This window comes from Nerophis ophidion, linkage group LG03 (assembly GCF_033978795.1).
Source record: "Nerophis ophidion isolate RoL-2023_Sa linkage group LG03, RoL_Noph_v1.0, whole genome shotgun sequence".
Taxonomy (NCBI): domain Eukaryota; kingdom Metazoa; phylum Chordata; class Actinopteri; order Syngnathiformes; family Syngnathidae; genus Nerophis; species Nerophis ophidion.
Window position 1 is genome coordinate 49,664,638 of NC_084613.1, and position 17,751 is coordinate 49,682,388.

A 17,751-nucleotide genomic window follows, 5' to 3' on the forward strand; every position below is an offset into this window, starting at 1 on the left:
GTTTTTTTTTTCTAGTTTTGGGGCAATGCAGAAGAGACTGGTCATATGACCTTAGTGATCTCACAGGAAAATAAAGAAACCGCAATTCTAAAAAACCCAAAACCAGTGAAGTTGGTACGTTGTGTAAAGTGTAAATAAAAACGGAATACAATAATTTGAAAATGCTTTTAACATATGTTTATGAATAGACTGCAAAAACAAGATACTTAATGTTCAAACTGGTAAACTTTGTTATTTTTTGCAAATATTAGCTCATTTGGAATTTGGTCCCTGCAACATGTTTCAAAAAAGCTGGCACATATGAAAAAATGGCTGAGAAAGTTGAGAAATGCTCATCAAACACTTATTTGGGACATCCCACAGGTGAACAAGCTAATTGGGAACAGGTGAGTGTTATAATTGGGTAAAAAAGAAGCTTCCATGAAATGCTCAGTCATTCACAAACAAGGATGGGGCGAGGGACAGCCCTTTGTGAACAAATACGTAAGAAAATTGTCGAACAGTTTAAGAACCACATTTATCAACGAGCTATTGCAAGGGATTTCACCATCTACGGTCCGTAACATTATCAAAAGGTATAGAGAATCTGGAGAAACACTGCACGTAAGCGACAAGGCTGAAAACCAACATTGAATGCCTGTGACCTTCGATCCCTCAGGTGGTACTGCATCAAAATACGACATCAGTGTGTAAAGGATATCACCACATGGGCCCAGGAACACTTCAAAAAAACACTGTCAGTAACTATAGTTTGTCACTACAGCTGTAAGTGCAAGTTAAAACTCTACTATGTAAAGCGAAACGCATTTATCAACAACACCTAGAAACACAGCTTCGCTGGGCCCGAGTTCATCTAAGATGGACTGATGCAAAGTGGACAAGTGTTCTGTGTTTTTGGAAACTGTGGACGTTGTGTCCTCCGGATCAAAGAGGAAAGAACCATTCATATTGTAATAGGCCCAAAGTTCAAAAGCCAGCATCTGTGATGGTATGTGGGTGTATTAATGCCCTAGGCATAGGTAACCCACAGATCCGCAGGCACAATTAATGCTGAGAGGTTCATACAGGTTTTGGAGCAGCATATGTTGCCATCCAAGCAACGTCTTTTTCATGGACGCCCCTGCTTATTTCAGCAAGACAATGGCAAGCCACATTCTGCATTTGTTACAACAGTGTGGCTTCGAGTAAAAATGTGCGAGTACTAGACTGGCCTGCCTGTAGTCAAAACTTGTCTCCCATTGAAAATGTGTGACGCATTTTGAAGACAAAATACGAAAAAGGAGACCCTGGATTGTTGAACAACTTAAACTGTACATCAAGCAAGAATGGGAAAGAATTCCTCCTGAAAAGCTTCAAAAACTGGTCTTCTCCGTTCCCAAAAGTTTACTGAGTGTTGTTAAAAGGAAAGGCCACGTAATACAGTTGTAAAAATGCCCCTGTGACAACTTTTTTGCAATGTGTTGCCATTAAATTCTAAGTTTCTCAGTTCGAACATTAAATATCTTGTCTTTGCAGTGTAATCTATTGAGTAGAAGTTGAAAAAGATTTGCAAATCATTGTATTCTCTTTCAATTTACGATTTACACATGCCAAATTCACTGGTTTTGGGTTTTAAAATAAATATGGAGGAGCCAGCACATGTAAACATTCAAAAATAAACAATAAAAGATAGGAAAAATACTAAAAGCAACCACTCTTTTTCATAGGCAACTGTGCAACAGCATTTTGGACCAGTTGTATTCTGATTAGAAGACTGGTGGTGAAAGCTAAAATAAAGGGAATTGCATCAATCTTAGTGTAAGGAAATTAGATTATTGAATATGATTAAAATCTAGATTAAGATTTCTAATTCAGTGTTAATATTTGAGTGGGCCCCTCTCCCTGGTGGAAAGGTCTGGCCTTGATGTCAAATAGGGTTAGACCATGTTATACACTGTGTGCCTGTATTTGTTTGCTAATGTCAAAACACAATACAAATAAGAAATTGGCTTGTTTTGCCAGGACATTGACAAAATGTTGTTATACAGACCATACCTTACATTTTGTTTAAAAGAAAAAAACAAAAACAAAACAATAACTTTTTGTTACTTTACATCAGGGCTATTCAACTATAAAATGAAGAGTGGAGCTGTTTCAAGAGCCCAAGGGCTCAGGGGCTGGACATCATCTGTCTGTTTTGTCAAAGTGCCTCCACAGGTCATATTCCTTTGAGACTGTGTTTACTTTTTTGCAAAGTAAACACATCAGCTTCCACAGTGCATTGTCAATAAATTCATTGTTCTGCCCTGGCCACTCCTTTCCAGCATGTGCAGCTGGACAGATAGTTAACAGCATGAAGAAACAGAAGCTCCAGAAGTTTTGTTGTGGATGGATGTACCTATTCAGTGGCCTAGTGGTCAGTGTGTCCGCCCTGAGATCGGTAGGTTGGGAGTTAAAACCCTGGCCGAGTCATATCAAAGACTATAAAAATGGTACCCATTACCTCCCTGCTTGGCACTCAGCATCAAGGGTTGGAATTGGGGGTTAAATCACCACAAATGATTCCCAGGCGCGGCCCTGCTGCTGCCCACTGCTCCCCTCACCTCCCAAGGGGTGAATAAGGGAATGGGTCAAATGCAAAGACAAATTCTGTCACACGTAGTGTGTGTGACAATCATTGGTTCTTTAACTTTAACTTTAAACTTTAACTTCTTTTTAATTATTTTCCTTCCTCAGTTTTATTTATTTACACTTCCATCATTTAGGTTTGTTAGACTGAAAATATAAACATAATATAAACATAAAAGTATAATGTCCATTTTTTAATTAATAATGTCCATTATGTATTTTACATAAATTAAATAGATGAGAATCAGCACCTTCAAGACTGAGTCCATGGTTCTTGCCAAGAAAAAGTGGAATGTCATCTTAGAGTTTGGGAGGAGGTCTTGCCCCAAGTGGAGGAGTTCAAGTACCTTAAAGTCTTGTTCACGAATGAGGAAAAAGTGTATTGTGAGATCGACAGGCGGATCGGTGCAGCGTCTGTAATGATGGGGACCCTGCATCAATCCATCGTTGTGAAGAAGGAGCTGAGCCTGAAGGCAAAGCTCTCAATCACAGGTCGAGCTACGTTTCTATCCCCCCCTTATTCACGAGCTGTGGGTTTTGACCAAAAACCAAGATCATGGGTACAAGTGGCTGAAATTAGTTTTCTCTGTCGGGTGGCGGGACTCTCCCTAAGAGATAGGGTGAAAAGCTCTGTCATTCGAGAGGAGCCCAGAGTAAAGCCGCTGCTCCTCCACATCGAGAGGAGCCAGATGAAGTGGTTTGGGCATCTGGTCAGGATACCCCCTGAACGCCTCCCTGGGCACATGGAAGACCCAGGACATGTTGGGGAGATTATGTCTCCTGCCTGGCCTGGGAACGCTTCGGAATCCCCCGGGAAGACTTGGATGAAGTAACTGGGTATAGGGGAGTCTGGGCTTCTCTACCTCGGATAAGCAGAAGCAGATAGATGGATAGAAAATAGATGTAAATAGGTTTGGGGTTAATACATTAACACAATAAACTTCAGATGTGTGCGCATAGAGAGAAATAAACCTTGCACACAGCGACTCGCTCAACACAATAAACCTAAGGTGTAGTGTTATCGCCCTCTACTTGTCGAATCTATTCTTATATGTACTAATCTAGCTTTGCTCAGACAAATAACGCGACCACGAATACTAAAGGCATCATGAAGTGAGTCATTTCAATTAAAAACAAACTCAGTATCTTTATGCATAATATCTATGTAAAAAAAATCTGACCAATTTTCGTGATGCATTTTACACATGTGGATTTCTACTATTATTGCCTCTCTGGAACCTCCACCGCTTAAAACGTCCAAAACAAAAAACAATGATTATTTTTTTCAAGGTCGATAGTTCTATTTTTTGGAGTAGTCTTCTTCTACTAACCCACTCCTACGTCATCGGGACGCATATGCCTTGGTGTTGCCCCCTGTGGGGTGGCGGGAGTACTACATTCATGAGCAACCTTTGTTTGAAGGGTTTCGTCAAGCCTATTTGGGTGATGTTTGGCAGGCTAAATGAAAAGCTTTGGTCTGCCGGATGTGGCCCGCGGGCCTCCAGTTGGATTCCAGTATACATTTCTTTGTTATTCAGGATTTTGTTGTATGACTATTAAATCTATCTAGACAAACATAAATAAGCAACATTTTCATACATCCTTCGTTAATCGCTGTTAATTGGTTCCAAGCATGACATCGATAAATTAATTACCGTTTGAATTAATTACTGTTTAATATTTTTAAAATACATTTGTCAACTGTGTGAGAGATCTCTAGACCTAAAAAAAACACCCTTTAGTCACCTTTATTCGCTTAATGTAGCATGAGTGTTGAGCCAATCAGTGGCCACAATACTGAACAACTTGCTCTGATTGGTTTGGTCTCGTCAAGTGCCAATACTTCTGAAGTATTAATATTTTTAGTTCATTTAGCCATTTTTGTGTTTAAAAATACTTAGCCGCGGACAAAGAAGTTGTAGAATATGCTTTAAAAAACTGGCTGTAGATTGTAGTTTGATAAGGATGGAGATCTCCACTCAAACAGTGCTGTGATTGTCTTTTTGCTTTTTTGTTGTAATTTGTCATGAAATAGAGGCATATCGTCTGGTATTGAACTGTTAAACAAATGCTGAGAGTTAAAGCATTTTTTTCGGTGAGCAACTTGAAATCCAATGGCGAGTTACTGGTAGGAGACCCTGGCTTACAGTCTCAAAACTTGACTTTTTTTAGGAATTTTTTATGTGCAAATATGTTATTTGGGTTTTCCGCGATTCAAATCAATAGCTGGGATCTTCTGTATATTTGATATTGTTGTAAAAATGCATGTGTGTCAACATTAGTTCACCTCTGTGACCATTACAGTATATTGATAATGGTGCCGCAGTCTTGCTTGTAATCCCAAAAAGGTAGAGTCACTCTTGCATGTTATTTAAAGAGTCTTCTGCTTGTTAATTGAGACAGACAATGTGGACATTGTGCACGAAAACAAGAGCACATTGATTCAGTTTGGCCCTTTGTGGACTGCTGCTGTTGTCTTTAAACTGGCTTTCACTTCCTCATCACCAGATGGACATGCTGCAGAGTTGAACATCTTATCTGCTTCACTTCCGTGACATGATAATCTACTAACAATGTGATTGTACTTTTGGTTTCCAACAGGTTTGGAATGTATATTCCATTCTTTCGCCTGAGCTGTGACTTCCGGCGGGCAGGTCCCCTCTCCCCCATCGCCAGCATCGGCTCTAAGGAGATGGGCAGCGTTGGCCGGGGGCGGGACTACCTGACAGTGCTGAAGGAAACATGGAAGCAGCACACTAGCCAGCTGTACGGCGTTCAAGTCATGCCAACCCACGCCTGCTGCCTCTCCCCGGACCTGATCCGCAAAGAGGTGGAGTACCTGAAGATGGACTTCAACTGGAGAATGAAGGAGGTGCTGGTCAGCTCTATGCTGAGTGCCTACTATGTGGCCTTCGTCCCCGTCTGGTTTGTCAAGGTGAGACCCTTGCAAGTTTGTGATTTACAGTGGAACTTCTAATTTAGAACACTCCTAAAGTCTTAGCGTGACCATTTTGGTAACTCAAATATGAGAATCACTCTACTATATGCGTATTTGGCCTTTTTATATACTGTACACTGGTAAACATTTCAATTAAGCAGTTATGACTGTTGATATACATATGTATGTAAACATACATGTATACATATATTTATACATATAAAGATATACATGTATGTGTATGTATATATATATATATATATATATATATGTATATATACATACATATACACATACATGTATATATGTATGTATGTATGTATATGTATATATTATATATGTTTATCAATGTGTATATATGTGTGTGTGTGTATATATATATATATATATGTATGTATATATATATATATGTATAAATGTATATATCAGTATGTGTGTATATATGCAGTATATATATGTATATATATGTAGATGTATGTGTGTGTATATATGTGTATGTATCTATTTGTGTATGTGTTGGCCCTGCGATGAGGTAGCGACTTGTCCAGAGTGTACCCCACCTTCCGCCCGATTGTAGCTGAGATAGGCGCCAGCGCCCCCCGCGACCCCGAAAGGGAATAAGCGGTAGAAAATGGATGGATGGATATATATAAATGTGTGTATATATATATGTATATACATGTGTATATATAAATATATATGTGTATATATATGTATGTATGTATGTATGTGTGTGTGTGTGTGTGTGTGTGTGTGTATATGTATGCATGTATTTGTGTATATATGTATGTGTGTATATATGGGTATATATATGTATGTATGTGTATATATATGTATATATATATATATATATACATACATACATACATATACACATACTTACATGTATATATGTATAAGTATATATTATATATGTATGTATATATGTTTATCAATGTGTATGTATGTGTGTGTATATATATATGTATGTATGTATATATATATAAATGTATATATATGTATGTGTGTATATGTACAGTATATATATGTGTATATATGTAGATATATGTGTGTGTATATATGTGTATGTATATATAGAAATGTGTGTGTATATATATATATATATATATATGTGTATATGTATATATATGTATGTATGTGTGTGTGTGTGTGTGTGTGTATATGTATGTATGTGTATATATATATATGTATATATGTATGTGTGTATATATATGTATATATATATCAATCAATCAATGTTTACTTATATAGCCCTAAATCACTAGTGTCTCAAAGGGCTGCACAGACCACCACGACATCCTCGGTAGGCCCACATAAGGGCAAGGAAAGGAAAACTCACACCCAGTGGGACATCGGTGACAATAATGACCCAGTGGGACGTCGGTGACAATGACGACTATGGGAACCTTAGAGAGGAGGAAAGCAATGGATGTCGAGCGGGTCTAACATGATACTGTGAAAGTACAATCCACAATGGATCCAACACAGTCGCGAGAGTCCAGTCCAAAGCGGATCCAACACAGCAGCGAGAGTCCCGTTCACAGCGGAGCCAGCAGGAAACCATCCCAAGCGGAGGCGGATCAGCAGTGCAGAGATGTCCCCAGCCGATACACAGGCGAGCAGTACATGGCCACCGGATCGGACCGGACCCCCTCCACAAGGGAGAGTGGGACATAGAAGAAAAAGAAAAGAAACGGCAGATCAACTGGTCTAAAAAGGGAGTCTATTTAAAGGCTAGAGTATACAAATGAGTTTTAAGGTGAGACTTAAATGCTTCTACTGAGGTGGCATCGCGAACTGTTACCGGGAGGGTATTCCAGAGTACTGGAGCCCGAACGGAAAACGCTCTATAGCCCGCAGACTTTTTTGGGGCTTTGGGAATCACTAATAAGCCGGAGTCCTTTGAACGCAGATTTCTTGTCGGGACATATGGTACAATACAATCGTCAAGATAGGATGGAGCTAGACCGTGTAGTATTTTATACGTAATTAGTAAAACCTTAAAGTCACATCTTAAGTGCACAGGAAGCCAGTGCAGGTGAGCCAGTACAGGCGTAATGTGATCAAACTTTCTTGTTCTTGTCAAAAGTCTAGCAGCCGCATTTTGTACCAACTGTAATCTTTTAATGCTAGACATGGGGAGACCCGAAAATAATACGTTACAGTAGTCGATATATATATATATATATATATATATATATATATATATATATATATATATATATATATATATATGTATATATATATATATATATATATTAGGGGTGTAACGGTACGTGTATTTGTATTGAACCGATTCGGTACGGGGGTTTCGGTTCGGTTCGGAGGTGTACCGAGCGATACGGATGTATTAAGTAGCGCACGTTTTGTAAAAAAATTGCACACCGAGGCACTAGTGGTGCAACAGATCAACATTGATCCGTGATCCGTTCGGATCAATATCTTCGGTTCGGCACACACGTGATCCGCGGTCTGATTTATGAAAAAAAAAAAAAAAAAAGTTGTTCGCACCACGCAGGGGCAAGAGGGGGCAGAGCCCCCTTAAATAAATGTCTTGCCCCCTCAAATCAAAATTTGAGAAAGCAAATTTTAATAAACTCACAAAATTACTACATTACAAGTTGACAAAATTATCTGGACTAGCGGAAAAATCCGCCGAAAAAGGGACACACACGATAGATATAGTGTCGGCTTCCCTCTCATCCCTCCCTCCGCTGTGCGTGTATTCAACATTCCACAGGCTGCGCAGCAGACACACACCCGCACACACCCCTCAGCCCTCAGTAAACATCCAATCACTGTTGCAGTATGAAAGCAAAAGAAAAGGAAAAGTTGTCTACATTTATCATATACTTGTTAGGATGGGTGTACTTGTGTGGTTTATCTTTCATAAACACGTTTATCGTCGCGGACTTTCGGTGCTACGGAGTTCCTTTTTTTTTTTTTTTTTTTTTTTACAACTTGACGAGAGCAGCAGTGGTTTGGAAGGCAGAGAGCCTCCACTGTCCCTGTAACAAGCTACAAGTAATTTGTTATGCTGTTAATGACGGTAAAAATGAAACATAAGGTATATATCCTGCTTAGCAGTCCTCCTCTGCCGTCCTCTGTTCAGAGCGGAGTCCCTAGCAACGGCCCGTTTTACTTAGCAACGGTCTGGCAATCGACTGTTGGAATTATTTTTCTGTTGTTTTTCTTGTAATTCTACATAATGTTTCAATCTACATTTTGTAATAAACCAATTATGAGTTTCATTTGATACGACCAAGACACCTAAAAACAAAAACACTGCCGTTTTCATCAATTTACAAGCAAGTGGGCAACACACATACATTGGAGTGAATGAATTTTGTGCCCGGATGAGTGCCCACGTCCACTGCATGTGACAAACTGAAGACAAGTGACCTGTGTCTGACAGACCCCTACGTAAAGCTGTAGGGGTAGTCCTGTACTGTTGTTGTTTTTCTTCATGTAATCACAGCGGGTTTTTTCTGTTGTTGTTCAAGCTTACTTATTTTCTGCTCCAGCTTCCAGCAGCTCACAAAGAGAAAGTTAATGCTCTGTAATGCATCCATTTTTCAGAGCATTTCAAAAGTCTAGTCCTGCTCCTGCATGTAGTAGTAGTAATGATGCTACTGCTAGTACATCAGGGACAGCAACTAGCAATACCGCACCTTTAGCACCAGCAAGCACTGTTTCTCCTGCACCAGCTCCCTCCGTCCCCCCAACAAGCGCTCCCCCAAAACAGCCTGCTCAGCTACCCAGTGACTTAAATGGCAACGCACCATCTCAGCCAATACTGGGTGGCTACCCAAAGCGTGCATTTGGTACAACATTAAGATCATTCAATCCTGCCTGGTACCGCACACGACCATGGCTAGAGTATTCTGTGGTGCGAGACGCCTGCTTCTGTTTTCCGTCGGAAATATGGCAGCGCTGTTAATGTTGCCCCCCCTGAGGGATTGCCACCTTATTGTGGTCAGGGGGTTTGCGTGCCTCAGTGACTGTAAGAGCTATACCAGCAGGAGCTTAGTCTTCAGGTGGGACACCCAAGTTGGACAGGTCTGAAGGTAGAGGCCTGACAAAGTGCAATCCACTACTCCAGGTTGGGGTTGGACACATAGCTAAAGACCCATTTCAATGAAGAAAGCATCGTTACTATAAGCACAGAAAAAAAAGTGCTGGAGCATGATGTGTACACATGATGCCCCCTTCACATTTATGACTGCCCCCTCATATAACCTTGCCTAGAACCGCCCCTGGTTCGCACAGCATAGTAATGGCGAGCGGAGTAACGGAGGAACTTGAATGCTTCGTGCCATTAAATCGGTGTATTTATAAGTGCAGACTCCATTGTGCAAAACGAGGGTTTTAAACACATGCTGAAAGTGCTTCAGCCACATTACGACATCTCGTCGCGCACCAACTTCAACGATAAGATTGTGCCAGATTTTTATGAGCAAGAGAAGAAATAAGTTGTGGACGAACTATCCCGAGCGTCATCTGTTGAGTTCACGACAGAAGGGTGGAGGTCCAGGGGAACTATGTGACCATAAGCGCTCATTTCATCACAGCAGAGTGGGAGATGAGAAGACACACCCCCTTTAGGAGAGTCACCTTGTGCAGGTACTGACACAAGCAGTGGAGGAAATGTGGCACTGTTTTTCATTAATTATGTTAAAAAGAAGTTATTATGCCTTGTGCACTTGAACTAGATATTATATATTTTAATTTAATAATTTAAAAGTGTTATAAAACAAAACGGCAAAACTTCTGTTTATTTGTCTTTTTTTTTTATTTTTTGCTGATCCGAAAAAAATGATCCAATCCGTGAGTTTTATGATCCGTTGCACCCTTACGAGGCACCATGAATTTATTTACGTGGCCCCCGACTTAAAACAGGTTGAAATACTTATTGGGGTGTTACCATTTAGTGGTCAATTGTACGGAATATGTACTGTACTGTGCAATCTACTAATAAAAGTTTCAATCAATCAAAAAAACAACAACACACGGCATGCTAGCAACGACTGTGCTATGATAGACTGACCATACCTCCTCTTTTCACCGGACATGTCCCCTTTTGTGGGGCTGTCCGGTTGGAGTTTCTTAAATGCCTCAAATGTCCGGCATTTTAAGTTAGGGTTGTGTGTATTTTCAATGTAGGTTCAAGGTTAAGAAGGGGTTCAAAACAAGACAACTTGTGCACACAGCAGCATTCGTGAGGGAGGGACAGAGACAGACAGAGCGAGGGAGTTATGATAAACATGCATGCGTCGTCAGGCTCTGATTTAATTTTTTAATATCTATAGCAGGGGTGTCAAAAGTGTGCCCCGGAGGCCATTTGCGGCACACACCTAATGTTTTAAAGGTCCATGGCACATTCTAAAAATACAATTAAAATAAACAAAAACATAAACAAACGTGAAATAAAAAAGCTTAAAGGCTAAATGTAATTTACAAAACGTTGCAACGTTGTCTAATTAGACAAACCTGTTTTTTTTCTTTCAAACTGTCATTGCTCAAAACATAATATTGAATCAAAATCAATGTTATTATGAATTATTGACCTATCCAAGTTTCCGATTACTTCACATCAAAACATTTTTGGTGGAAGATTTAGCAAATTTGTTAAATGAATAATCAAAAAATTAATATTTTGTTTTTCTCCTTACTGTACCGAAAATGAACCGAACCGTGACCTCTGAACCGAGGTACGTACCGAACCGAAATTTTTGTGTACCGTTACACCCCTAATATATATACATATACACATACATACATACATACATACATATATATATATATATATATATATATATATATATATATATATATATATATATATATATATATATATATATATATATATATATATATATATATATATATATATATACACATATCAGGGTTTCCCACACATTCATTTATTAGTGGCGGCCCGCCACGAAAGAATTACGGCCGCCACAAATAAAAAAAAATTATTTAAATAAAATAAAAAACTTTTTTATTTTTCATCTTTTCCCGGCTTTTGACTCGCTCGACCGCTCATAAAAGCAATGGGACTCTGTCTGTGAATGGAGCTTGTATCCATCCATCCATTTCCTACCGCTTATTCCCTTTCGGGGTCGCGGGGGGCGCTGGCGCCTATCTCAGCTACAATCGGGCGGAAAGCGGGGTACACCCTGGACAAGTCGCCACCTCATCGCAGGGCATGGAGCTTGTAGTTACATATTATATAAATATATAAATATTATATAAATATGTATATAAATATATTCATAAAGTGTTATATTCCAACTCCGCGTTCTTCTTGGTCATCCCCGCCGCCCGACCACACCACCACAAATAGATGCTTGACCTGTGGGAAACACTGTATATATATATATATATATATATATATATATATATATATATATATATATGTATATATATATACATATATACATATATATATATATATATATATATATATATATATATATATATATATATATATATATATACTGTATATATATATATATATATATATATATGGAATAAGCAGTAGAAAATGAATGGATGGATGTATATATATATATATACCAAGTGTTAGTAATATTGTTATTATAAGTGCTAACATGGACAAACTATATACTGTATAGCAGTGCTGTGAACACGAGTTTGTGTGGCTATGTTGTTATAATCGGCTGGTGAGCTTTTTTTCTCGCATCGGAGCTAGTGAAAGTTTTCGATTGTAGAAAGATAAGGACATAATCCGATACTTTGACAACTAATTTAGACCCAGAAATGGCAAAACAACATTTCTTTTCTCTCGAGGATTATGAGTCATTCTTCATCCAAACGATAATATAACAACCTCTTGGCAGTCGCATCCTAGTGACTGCAGACATTGTACAGTAAGTGATGTTTAGTTATGTTTGTTGGCTCTCATGAAGTCTGCAGTGAGTAATGATCAGTGATGAGAGAGTAGGGTAAAAAAGCGAACATGGAACTATTTTGTCGTATTCTTATAAGGATCAAAATACGTAAATATTATATGTTATTATGAATGTGCTCGTTACTTCATTACATATATACTACCATCATGTATATAAAACCCTAATGAGGATGTTACAATGTTTTTTAAGTGCTTTATAGGCAGAATAGACCGGCTCCCATAGGCTCCATTGTAAGTGTACTTTTGATCGTATTTATTTAATATTTAGAATACATAATCTGTTCGTGTCTTACACAAGGATTGTGAATGATAGGCAAAATTCCAAAAACAGTGCAGTTCCCCTTTAAAAGGGCATGTTGGCGCTTGGCTTTTGTGTCCTGAGTACTTCCTGTTGTGACTAATTATTTTCATGCACAATAGCGCATCATTTCTAAAGTTATGTGTTTATTGTTAACATATATATTGTTCTTTGTTCCCCTATACAACAGTAGTCTTTGTGTGTGGCTATTTTACTTATGCTCCCTATTATTTTTCTTTAACCGTCAGTGATCACAGTCCTGTGTGTAACAACTCTCACGTGCATGCCTTCACTTTAACGATCAGGTTAGAGCAATAGCAATAAAAATTCTCACTTAAACGTATACTATTCTGGATTAATTATGATTAAGAATGCAATATAATTTAATTACATTAGATCTATATGTTAAACATAGTAAATTGGATCATTGTTTAAAAAAAGTGGCATACTGTGTTATTCTGGCTATAGTAATTACTTAACACTGTCAATGACAAGTCGGTGATTTGAGATCTGACTCAATCTGTCTTGTCCTGAGACTTGATGTGGATTTGGGATTAAAGATTTAAAGGGGAATTGTCCTTTTTGGAATGTTGCTCATCACTAACTATCCTTATGTAAGTAAGATAAGCACACAACTTTTATGAATTCTAACTCGTAAATAAAAGTCAGCTAACAATGTAGTTGATCGGAGATGCTATTTTCTGCCTATGTGGTGCTCTAAAAACATCCCAAAACCACCATCATTTTATATGCACACTGTAAGTATATATGTAATGTAGTAACAGGCACATTCAAAATAACATAATATTTAAGTATTATGATCATTATAATTATAATTTCCTCTTGGGGAATAATAAAGTACTTCTGATTTCTGATAAGCATTGACAGCGTATTAATTTCGTAGATGCACCACTTTTGCTTTTTCCTTTCAACAATAACGACAACTACTAATAATGGCAGACTTCATGAGAGACAACAAACAATAAAACAATCACTTAGTGTAAAATTCCTGCTCTCACCTGGATGCTGACTGTTGGGATGTTCAAATTTTGCGGTTTGGATAAGGAATTAATCATAATTCTTGCGAATGGGTAAAAAAAAGTTGGTGCCGCAAACAAGCGTCTTTTTATGTCTTTCTCACCATCACCGAGTCTAAGTAGAATGTCACAGATGACCAACTTCTCAGTTTATGTCCACCACCTTTTTCTATCCATGAGAGAGGCATGATTTATTGCCTAGAATGAACTTTCACCAGCTAACAGGCATGAGCAGTAGCCCACTATGTCAACATTGCAGTTGCACAAGCTAGTTAGCACGCTTGGATCACGGCGCAGCAAAAAAAATGTGTCTGTGTAAACACTGATAATAATAGTATTCCTAATACTTGGTTAATATTCAGGTCACGTGATGTAAATGGAATATTGTTTGAGCTTATCAGATTCATTTTTAGAGTGATATAGAGGCAAAATGGATTACTTTCATTAGCACCATTGCTAGCCTCCTAGGACAATTCGTTTTTTACAAATTAGAATGCAAAAAAACCCACCCAAAAATATTTTTTTAACCCTGTCTAGTCATATGTTTTTATGAAATTGCATTGTCCCCTTTGAAATAAACTAATCGTAATCTTAATATGTTATTTTCTGCCATAAAGATTGTGAATGATAGGCTAACTTGCCCAAAAATAGCAGTTCCTTTATAAAACTTACTTGAGACTTGCAATACATTGACTTACGCCCATCTCTTTATTATGAGCATTTGAAGCTCTTACACCTGGAAAAATCCATAAATTAGCAGCAGCATTGTGTAAATCACAGGGTTCAAAGTGTGGGAAAAAAGTGTGTATTGTTATTTTCAGCTCACAGCGCATTGACCTTTAGAGCAGTGGTTCTCAAATGGGGGTACGCGTGCCCCTGGGGGTACTTGAAGGTATGCCAAGGGGTACTTGAGATTTTAAAAAAATATTTTAAAAATAGCAACAATTCAAAAATCCTTTATAAACATATTTATTGAATAATACTTCAACAAAATATGAATGTAACTTCATAAACTGTGAAAAGAAATGCAATAATGCAATATTCAGTGTTGACAGCTAGATTTTTTTGTGGACAAGTTCCATAATTATTGTTTATGTTTAAAATATTCTTTTTTTGTGAAGAAATGTTTAGAATTAAGTTCATTAATCCAGATGGATCTCTATTACAATCCCCAAAGAGGGCACTTTAAGTTGATGGTTACTTCTATGTGTAGAAATCTTCATTTATAATTGAATCACTTGTTTATTTTTCAACAAGTTTTTAGTTATTTTTATATCTTTTTTTCCAAATAGTTCAAGAAAGACCACAACAAATGAGCAATATTTTGCACTGTTATACAATATAATAAATCAGAAACTGATGTCATAGTGCTGTATTTTACTTCTTTATCTCTTTTTTTTTTAACTAAAAATGCTTTGCTCTGATTAGGGGGTACTTGAATAAAAAAAATGTTCACAGGGGGTACATCTGTAAAAAAAGGTTGAGAACCACTGCTTTAGAAGTGCCACTGTACCTGTCCTGCCGTCATCGTAAATACGTATGTTCCTAATTTGTTTTTATCCAGAGCACACAGTATGTAGACAAACGCTGGTCTTGCGAACTCTTCATCCTGGTGTCGGTGAGCACGTCCGTCATCCTCATGAGGCACTTATTACCACCTCGGTACTGCGACCTGCTCCACAAAGCTGCAGCGCATCTCGGCTGCTGGCAGAAAGTTGACCCCTCTCTCTGCTCCAACGTCCTCCAGCACTTGTACGTACTTCTCATGGATCAATACTCCAGTCCGATGATGGGAAACATGCTTTTAAAGAATACTTTTAAATTGATCAGGATGTGTTTTTCCTTTCAGTTGGACAGACGAGTACATGTGGCCTTATGGAGTCCTGGTCAAACATAACAAGAATGTCTACAAAGCTATGGGCCACTACAACGTGGCAGTACCATCAGATGTGTCCCATTATCGCTTTTATGTGAGTAATAATAATTACAATTATTAGTTTATTTGTAAGTAATATGCTGTTCTGTGATTTCTACCTTCCACAGTTCTTTTTTTACAAGCCACTACGAATATTGAACATACTCATCATCCTAGAAGGAGCCATGATATTCTACCAACTGTACTCGTTGATATGCTCAGAAAAGTGGCATCAGACAATATCACTGGCACTGATCCTCTTCAGTAACTACTATGCCTTCTTCAAGCTTCTAAGAGACAGAATTGTCTTAGGAAAGGCATACTCCTACTCAAACAGTCCATCAGACCAGAAAGTCAGTTAAATCTAAGTTATTGTGGCTCAAGTGCGTTGTATTTTTTCTACATATTGCATTGTGCCTCATTTTGCTTTTGTTCTGATCTGCCATGATAATAAAAGGAGATATTTTTGTATTACTTAAAATATCTGGTTGTCTGTCTCTCTAGTCCACATCAGTTCAGCTCACTTTCAGTTTATTTCGAACATGCACAGAATACAATGTAATTCATCACACATTTCCAGTTGTTTCATTACAGCACGTCCGAAAAGGAGTAGGAAGAAGCAGAGCTTATTTAATCCTACCCCTTTGCATACCACAGCAATGTTATCCAATTCCCTTGTTCTCTGTAACAGAACAGTGAACAAATAAATACCACAGTATGCAAACACATATTAAATACATAAATAATCTTTGTCTTAATAAAAATAAATTTAAAAAACTATTTCACTATGGTCATGAGCTTTGGGTCATGACCGAAAGGATAAGATCACGGGTATAAGCGGCCGAAATGAGTTTCCTGCGCCATGTGGCGGGGCTCTCCCTTAGAGATAGGGTGAGAAGCTCTGTCATCCGGGAGGAACTCAAAGTAAAGCCGCTGCTCATCCACATCGAGAGGAGCCAGATGAGGTGGTTCGGGCATCTGGTCAGGATGTTACCCGAGGGAGGTGTTTAGGTCACGTCCAACCGGTAGGAGGCCACGGGGAAGACCCAGGACACGTCAGGAAGACTATGTCTCCCGGCTGGCCTGGGTATGCCTCGGGATCCCCCGGGAAGAGCCAGATGAAGTGGCTGGGGAGAGGGAAGTCTGGGCTTCCCTGCTTAGGCTGCTGCCCCCGCGACCCGACCTCAGATAAGCGGAAGAAAATGGATGGAATTTCACTAACATAACTAATTATTTTTGTCTTATGGCACATTAATACAGTAATTTGTTGTTTTTAATTGAGATGAACCTGCTCTATGGTCTTCTAAATTACAAGTGAGATGGTAATGGAATGTTGCAGGTTTGTATTGACAGTTTTTTTTTTCCAGTTACTGAAAATGATACTTTTATATATTTGATCTGCTTAAATGACTTGGCGTGTTTTTAGCTGCAAATGCCCTGTGGGCCCCACTTTGGAAAAAGCTGCGTTAGGAATAATGCAACAGGAAACTAATTAAATCAGGGGTGTCAAACTCAAATACAGAGTGGGCCAAAATTTTAAACTGAACAAAGCCGTGGGCCATGGTTGAACAAATTAACCTTTTAATAGGGACCCAGACAAGTTTTGCATTGAACATTGAACAAGCAAGGCTTATATACAGTAACTTTATAGTGACATGCAAAATCGAGTTTCCCATAATAATAATAATTAAAAAATATCAATGGCATATCACTGCGATGAGGTGGCGACTTGTCCACGGTGTACCCCGCCTTCCGCCCGATTGTAGCTGAGATAGGCGCCAGCGCCCCCCGCGACCCCAAAAGGGAATAAGCGGTAGAAAATGGATGGATGGATGGGGAATGGCATATCAAATAAAATTTAGATACAAATTTAATGCCTCTTTTCTATTTGCAGCCTTCTGAGGTAAATATCAAAATATATTGTAGCGTCCCAAAAGAGTTAGTGCTGCAAGGGGTTCTGGGTATTTGTTCTGTTGTGTTTATGTTATGTTACAGTGCAGATGTTCTCCCGAAATGTGT

General features: G+C 38.5%; 1 protein-coding gene across 1 annotated transcript in view; it reads left to right on the plus strand.

Moving 5' to 3' along the window:
* tmem39b (transmembrane protein 39B) overlaps positions 1-16,213 on the plus strand; it is a 33,807-nt gene extending 17,594 nt beyond the window's left edge. Inside the window, exons 6-9 of the mRNA XM_061895505.1 lie at positions 5,209-5,542; positions 15,382-15,569; positions 15,667-15,787; positions 15,861-16,213. Of these exons, the coding sequence (XP_061751489.1) occupies positions 5,209-5,542; positions 15,382-15,569; positions 15,667-15,787; positions 15,861-16,094 (877 nt within the window). The 3' untranslated portion in view covers positions 16,095-16,213. The remainder of the gene's footprint in view (positions 1-5,208; positions 5,543-15,381; positions 15,570-15,666; positions 15,788-15,860) is intronic.
* The last annotated feature ends 1,538 nt before the right edge of the window (positions 16,214-17,751 follow it).